The sequence below is a fragment of the Gorilla gorilla genome, chromosome 1, assembly GCF_029281585.2.
Source record: "Gorilla gorilla gorilla isolate KB3781 chromosome 1, NHGRI_mGorGor1-v2.1_pri, whole genome shotgun sequence".
Lineage (NCBI taxonomy): Eukaryota > Metazoa > Chordata > Mammalia > Primates > Hominidae > Gorilla > Gorilla gorilla.
In genome coordinates this window covers 13,531,073-13,539,029 of record NC_073224.2, presented here as the reverse complement: position 1 = coordinate 13,539,029, position 7,957 = coordinate 13,531,073, and the positions used below count along the sequence as shown (strand labels likewise).

Below are 7,957 nucleotides of genomic sequence, written 5' to 3'. Positions count from 1 at the left end.
AATCACTTGAACCCCGAGGTGGAGTTTGCAGTGAGCCTATAATTGCACCACTGCACTCCAGCCTGGGTGACAGAGGGAGACTCCACCAAAAAGAAAAACAAAAACAAAACAAAACAAAACAAAAATCAAAGTTAAGTGTGGCCAGGTGTGCAGTGGCTCATGCCTGTAATCCCAGCACTTTAGGAGGCCGAGGCAGGAGGATCACTTGAGGTCAACAGTTCAACCAGCCTGGGCAACATGGCAAAAGCCCAGCTCTACTAAAAATACAAAAATTTGCCGGGCGGGGTGGTACACGTCCTTAGTCCCAGCTACTCAGGAGGCTGAGATAGGACAATCACTTGAACCCTGGACATGAAGGTTACCATGAGCTGAAATTGTGCCTCTGCACCCCAGCCTGGGTGATAGAGAGAACTCCATCTGAAAAAAAAAAAAAAAAAAAATTTGTCACAAGAGCAGACAGCCTTAAATTGGGGGCCAGGGAAGTTTCTTGGAGAAAATGGCCCCTCTGAAATATTCCTGAATCAATAACAGAAGCATCCTCTAGCAGTTGACTGCAGAACCCCTACCCCTTTTCAGGTCCTTCATTATTCCCTAGAACCTCCAAGTGGGCCAAACATGAGAGGCAACCACAATTGATTAGGAGACAGATCAATCGTTCAAAAAACATAAAACAATAATCTACTGTTCACTGTGGATTTGGCAATTAATCAGCCCTAGAGGATGAGTGACTTGGCCAGGTGGAGAGGGGAAGGAAGAGTGTTCCAGTTAGAGGGAACAATGTTACATGCTGGAAGAACCGAAATGTAACTAGCATGCATGTAGCTAGTAACACAGAGGAGCCCACGGCTCAGGAGAGCAGGAAATGGGGAGAGAAGAAGCCAGAAAGATGGGCCCCGGCCTTGGTGTTAAGTTAAAATGACTGAACGTTCCCTTTTTTTTTTTTTGAGACGGAGTTTCTCTCTGTCACCTAGGCTGGAGTAAAGTGGTGTGATCTCAGCTCACTGCAACCTCCACCTCCTGGGTTCCAGCAATTCTCCTGCCTCAGCCTCCTGCATAGCTGGCATTACAAACACCCATCACCACACCCGACTACTTTTTGTATTTTTAGTAGAGACGGGGTTTCATCATGTTGGCCAGGATGGTCTCAAACTCCTGACTTCAGGTGATCCACCCACTTCGGCCTCCCAAAGTGCTGGGATTACAGGCGTGAGCCACCGCGCCCAGCCTGAACTTTTCTTTTTTTAAAAATCTGTGTGTGTGTGTATGTGTTTGTGTGTGTGTGTGTGTGTAAAAGGGGCATGGGGATGAGAGGGTCGGGGTTGGAGACAGGGTCTCACTCTGTTGCCCAGGCAGGAGTGTAGTGGACCATAGCTCACTGCAACCTCAAGCTCTGAAGCAATCCTCCCACCTCACACTTTTAAGTAGCTGGGACTGTAAGCGGCCACCTCACCTGGCTAATTTTTTCGCTTTTTCTAGTGAAGGGGTCTGCCTATGTAGCCCAGGGTATTCTAGGACTACTGGCCTCGAGCGATCCTTCCGCCTCGGCCTCCCAATGTACCGGGATTACAGGCGTGAGCCAACGCCCTCTGCCAAAGCTGATTGGACTCGATCCTAAGGTTAGATAAGGGTGTTAAACATTTTAAGGAGGGCAGTGCCATGATGAGATTTTAGTTTTAGCAAGATTACTCTTAAGGCGTGCCTTGGACATAGTACAGGAGGAAAAGGAGATGATCAGATTTTCCTTTTGGAAATAATCCCTGGTCTGTAAGGAGCTGAAGGAGGCCCACAGGTACCGAAGGAGGGTACCATTGTAGGGTTTTCAGCAGGACAGTGATAAGATGACATGTGCATTTTGAAAGGATCACTCTTGTAGAAAGACCTGAAAAGGTATAAAATGATAAGTAACTGGGAGCCAGAGGAAACTTAGACTCAAGGCGGGAGTCAGGCCCTTAGCCATGTCTTCCATCCGCTTCCTGTGCCAGCGCTGCCACCAGGCCCTGAAGCTGAGCTGCTCCTCGGAGTCTAGGAGCCTCCCTGCAGCCCCGGCGCCCACCTCCGGGCAGGCTGAGCCCGGAGACACCCGGGAGCCCGGCGTCACCACCAGGGAGGTGACAGACGCTGAGGAGCAACAGGACGGTGCCTCTAGCAGACCCCTTCCAGGCGATGGCAGTGTGTCCAAGGACCATGCCAACATCTTCACCCTGCTGGGGGAGCTTGGCGCCATGCACATGCTCAGTAGCATCCAGAAGGCAGCTGGTGACATTTTTGACATAGTCTCTGGCCAAGCAGTTGTGGACCATCCCCTGTGTGAAGAATGCACCGACAGTCTTTTAGAGCAGCTGGACATCCAGCTCGCTCTCACAGAAGCTGACAGTCAGAACTACCAACGCTGCCTGGAGACCGGGGAGCTGGCGACCGGCGAGGACGAGACGGCGGCGCTGCGGGCGGAGCTGCGGGACCTGGAGCTGGAGGAGGCCAGGCTGGTGCAGGAGCTGGAGGATGTGGACAGGAACAATGCAAGAGCAGCGGCGGATCTCGAGGCAGCCCAGGCAGAGGCTGCGGAGCTGGACCAGCAGAAGAGGCAGCACTACAGGGACTACAGTGCCTTGAAGTGGCAGCAGCTGGAACTGCTTGACCAGCTGGGGAACGTGGAGAACCAGCTGCAATATGCCAGGGTCCAGATGGACCGGCTGAAGGAAATCAACTGTTTCACCGCCACGTTTGAGATCTGGGTGGAGGGCCCCTTGGGCGTCATCAATAACTTCAGGTTGGGCCGCCTCCCCACTGTCAGTGTGGGCTGGAATGAGATTAACACTGCCTGGGGACAGGCGGCTTTGCTGCTCCTTGCCCTGGCCAATACAATTGGACTGCAGTTTCAGAGGTATCGACTCATCCCCTGCGGAAACCATTCGTATCTGAAGTCTTTAACAGATGACCGCACTGAGCTGCCGTTGTTCTGTTATGGGGGGCAGGATGTTTTCCTCGATAACAAGTATGACCGCGCGATGGTGGCCTTCCTGGACTGCATGCAGCAGTTCAAGGAAGAGGCTGAGAAGGGTGAGCTGGGCCTGTCTCTGCCCTACGGGATCCAGGTGGAGACAGGCCTGATGGAGGACGTTGACGGCCGAGGGGAATGCTGTTCCATCAGAACCCATCTGAACACGCAGGAGCTGTGGACAAAGGCACTCAAGTTCATGCTCATAAATTTCAAGTGGAGTCTCATCTGGGTTGCCTCAAGGTATCAAAAGTAGTTTTCTTGAGTCTTGCTCTGTCACCCATGCTGGAGTGCAGTGCCGCCATCTCAACTCACTGCAACCTCCGCCTCCTGGGTTCAAGCGATTCTCCTGCCTCAGCCTCCTGAGTAGCTGGGATTACAGGCGCCTGCCATCACACATGGCTAATTTTTGTATTTTTAGTAGAGACGGGGTTTTGCCATGTTGACCAGGCTGGCCTTGAACTCCTGACCTCAGGTGATCCACCCGCCTTACGGCCTCCCAAAATGCTGGGATTACAGGCGTGAACCACCACACCCGACCTTCTTTTTTTTTTCTTTTCTTTTTTTTTTTTTTTTTTTTTTTTGAGACAGAGTCTCACTCTGTGGCCCAGGCTGGAGTGCTGGAGTGCAGTGGAACAATCTTGGCTCATTGCAACCTCCACCTCCCGGGTTCAGGCAATTCTTCTGCCTCAGCCTTCGGAGTAGCTGGGATTACAGGCACGCACCACCACACCCAGCTAATTTTTGTATTTTTAGTAGAGACGGGGTTTTGCCATGTTGGCCAGGCTGGTCTCAACCTCCTGATCTCAGGTGATCCGCCCGCCTTGGACTCCCAAAGTGCTGGGATTACAGGCATGAGCCACCCCTCCCGGCCCACTTTCTTTTTTTCTAAAGTACTATAAATATATTATCAGATAAGTCTTCCCCAACACACCTTTGTCCCTTCTTCCTTGTAACTTCCACTCCCCTTCTCCACCCGAACATTCAAAATGACAGGAAAAATTAAATTACAAGAGGCTAAGATTATTCCTGCATAAAGGGATAAAGGGACACAGAGGGCGAGGACTAAGGGTGGGGAGGAAAGAGGGCATGGTGAGGAGCAAGGTGGAGGTTTTCAATTTTTTAATTTAAAAACATTTTGGGCCATGGATGTATGTAATGGAACATTGAAGTCGGGGGCAGGGGAGAGAATACTCAAAAATTTCGTTTTTGTTGTGATGCATAGTGTAAGCCCCTCCTCTTCATCCTTGGGAAACTTTCAATAAATTTCGACATGTTGAAAGTGAAAGGTGAGTCTTACTGGACTGTGTCATGATGTTGAGATTAACTGTGAGGTGAGGGGCTGGGGTGGCCAGGAAGTGACTGGTAACATTGGCTGGTAGATAAATTAAGGGGTCTTGAGGTGAACCCTTCCAGAAAGCTGAAGATTGAATCCTAGCACTTTGAGAGGTGGAGGAGGGAGAATTGCTTGAGCCCAGGAGTTCCGAGACCAGCCTGGGCAACATAGGGCGACCCCATCTTAAGGAAAATTTTTTAAATTAATTTAATTTTTTTTTTTTTTTTTTTGAGACAGTTTTGCTCTTGTCTCCCAGGCTGGAGTGCAGTGGTGTGATCTCAGCTCACTGCAACCTCTGCCTCCCAGGTTCAGGCAATTCTCCTGCCTCAGCCTCCCTTGTAGCTGGGATTACAGACATCCACCACCACACCCAGCTAATTTTTTTTTTTTTTTTTTTTTTGAGACAGAATCTCACTCTGTTGCCCAGGCTGGAATGCAGCGGCACAATCTCAGCTCACTGAAACCTCTGCCTCCCAGGTTCACGATTCTCCTGCCTCAGCCTCCCAAGTAGCTGGGATTACAGGTGTGTGCCACCACGCCCAGCTAATTTTTGTATTATTTTAGTAGAGACGGGGTTTCACCATGTTGGCCAGGCTGGTCTCGAACTCCTGACCTCAGGTGACAGGCCCGACTTGGCCTCCCAAAATGCTGGGATTACAGGTGTGAGCCACCTCGCCTGGCCTACAAAATATTTTTTAAAAATTAGCCGGGCGTGGTGTGGTGTGCACCTGTAGTCCTAGCTACTCTGGAGGCTGAGGTGGGAGGATCCCTTGAGCCTGGGAGGTTCAGGTTGCGGTGAGCTGTGACTGGGCCACTGAGCCTGGGCAACAGAGTGAGACCCCATCTCTAAAAAATAAAAAGTAAAATAAGCCAATCAGAGAAAGCTTTTAAAATGCAAATTGTATCATGCCATCCTCCAGCTTCTCCATTGCCCTCATAAAATCTCAAATCCTGATCACAGCTTTCAGCCCCAGAAGATCTGTTCCTGCTGCCTCTCCAGGCCCAGATTATACTTCTCCCAGTTCCTTTCTGTGCCAAAATGTGCCAAGCCTGTCACTCCACCTTTGCCTGTGCTCTTCCCTGTGTGTCAATGTCTTCTTTTTTATGTATTTATTTTTTTGAGACGGAGTCTCCCTCTGTCACCCAGGCTTGAGTGCAGTGGCTCAATCTAAACTCACTGCAACCTCCGCCTCCTGGGTTCATGTGGTTCTCCTGCCTCAGCCTCCTGAGTAGCTGAGATTACAGGCGCCTGCACCACGCCCGGCTAATACTTGTATTTTTAGTAGAGACAGGGCTTTGCCATTTTGGCCAGGCTGGTCTTGAACTCCTGACCTCAGGTGATCCGTCCGCCTTGGCCTCCCAAAGTGCTGGGATTACAGGCATGAGCCACTGCACTCCGCCTGTGTGTCAATGTCTTCTAACCAAACTATAAACTACTTCCGGAGGGCTAATTTAACTGTCATGCAGATGTACCTAGAATAACCCCTACATATTAAGCATTCTATAATATGTAAAGTACAAATATTAGATTATAAAATATGCAGTTTCAAAACTCAGAGAAGTATTTAGAAGGAAAATGGGCTGGGGGTGGTGGCTCACGCCTGTAATCCCAGCACTTTGGGAGGCCGAGACAGGCGGATCACGAGGTCAGGAGATCAAGACCATCCTGGCTAATATGGTGAAACCCCGTCTCTACTAAAAACACAAAAAATTAGCCGGGCGTGGTGGCGGGTGCCTGTAGTCTCAGCTACTCAGGAGGCTGAGGCAGGAGAATAGTGTATACCCAGAGGCGGAGCTTGCAGTGAGCCGAGATCGCGCCACTGCACTCCAGCCTAGGCGACGGAGCAAGACTCTGTCTCAAAAAAAAAAAAAAAGGAAAATGTTCCCAATAACCCAATAATATGTATTCCTTGGATATACATGAAGGCATTTCCATGAAAATTTTGTACTTAAAAATAAGCCAGGGTTGGGCACAGTGGCTCACACCTGTAATTTCAGCACATTGGGAGGCTGAGGTGGGAGGATTGCTTGAAACCAGGAGTTTGAGAACCCCCTGGGCAATACAGTAAGACCTAGTATCTACAAAAAAATTTAAAATGTTAAAAAATTAGCCAGGAGTGGTAGCATGTGCCTGCAGTCTCAGATATTCTGGAGGCTGAAGTGGGAAAATTGCTTAAGCCCAGGAAGTCAAGGTTACAGTGAGGCGTGAGGGTGCCAGTGCACTCCAGCTGGGAAGACAAATAGAGACCCTGTCTCAAAAAAAAAAAAGTCAGGTGAGTTGGCACATGCCTGTAGTCCCAGCTACTTGGGAGGCAGATCACTTGAGACCAAGAATTCAAAGCTGTAGTGGGTAATTAATGTGCCTGTGAATAGCATTATAAAAAACTGTACTCCAGTCTGAGCAACACAGTGAGAACCTGTCTCTAAAAAAATTGAAAAACAAATTAAAGCTTTCCGCCTGAGATTAGGAAAGAGACAGGATACTGGCTATCAGCATTTTTATTGATGTCTTAGACCGGATACTGACTATGAGCATTTGTATTTAATAATCCTAGCTAGTGCAATAAATAAAAAATAAAAGGTATAATAATTAGAGGGGAATAAATAAAATTGTTATTTGCATATGACATGATCATATAACAATATCCAAAAAATCCAAATAAAATGACTAGAATTAGAATTAATAGATTAATTCGGGGGGCTGAGGCAGGAAAATGGCATGAACCTGGGAGGCGGAGCTTGCAGTGAGCCGAGATCGCGCCACTGTACTCTAGCCTGGGCAACAGAGCAAGACTCTGTCTCAAAAAAAAAAAAAAAAAAAAGAATTAATAGATTAATTAAGAAAGATATTGGCTACATGTTAATATAAGAATCAAATGTATTTCTTTTTTTTTTTTCAGCACAGAGTTTTGCTCTTGTTGTCCAGGCTGGAATGCAATGGTGCCATCTTGGCTCACTGCAACCTCCGCCTCCCGGGTTCAAGCGATTCTCCTGCCTTAGCCTCCCAAGTAGCTGGGATTACAGGCACCTGCCATCACGCCCGGCTAATTTTTGTATTTTTAGTAGTGATGGAGTTTCCTCATGTTGGCCAGGCTGGTCTCGAACTCCTGACCTCAGGTGATCCACCCGCCTCAGCCTCCCAAAGTGTTGAGCCACCATGCCCAGCCTCAAATGTATTTCTTTATATAAGCAACAACCAGAAAAAAAATTAAAATAGCTTAAATTATTTATTTGTTTTTATTTGTTTATTTCTTTTTTTGAGACAGAGTCTTGCTTTGCCACCCAGGCTGGACTGCAGTGGTGTTATCTCTCAGGTCATTGCAACCTCCGCCTCCCAGGTTCAAGTGATTCTCCTGCCTCAGCCTCCCAAGTAGCTGGGACTACAGGTGCATGCCACCACGCCATGTTAACTTTTGTATTTTTAGTAGAGATGGGGTTTCTCCATGTTGGCCAGGCTGGTCTCGAACTCTTGGCCTCAAATCTTCCACCCTCCTTGGCCTCCCAAAGTGCTGGGATTCCCAAAGTGCTGGGATTAAAGGCATGAGCCACTGGTGTCTGGCCTAAAATGGCTTAAATTACTAAATAACTAAGAATAATCTGACAAAATTAGTGACCAATTGCCTCTA

The 7,957-nt window shown here is 48.4% G+C and overlaps 1 protein-coding gene across 1 annotated transcript; it reads left to right on the top strand.

Annotated features, from left to right (window-relative positions):
* The first annotated feature begins 1,955 nt into the window (after window positions 1–1,955).
* Window positions 1,956–3,251, top strand: BECN2 (beclin 2). The gene has a single exon (XM_004028672.5). It carries the CDS (start codon window positions 1,956–1,958, stop codon window positions 3,249–3,251), a length of 1,296 nt encoding a protein of 431 aa, XP_004028721.1.
* The last annotated feature ends 4,706 nt before the right edge of the window (window positions 3,252–7,957 follow it).

Coding starts and splice junctions, on each gene's coding strand:
- BECN2 (XM_004028672.5), top strand. CDS start 1,956: ATGTCTTCCATCCGCTTCCTGTGCCAGCGCTGCCACCAGGCCCTGAAG.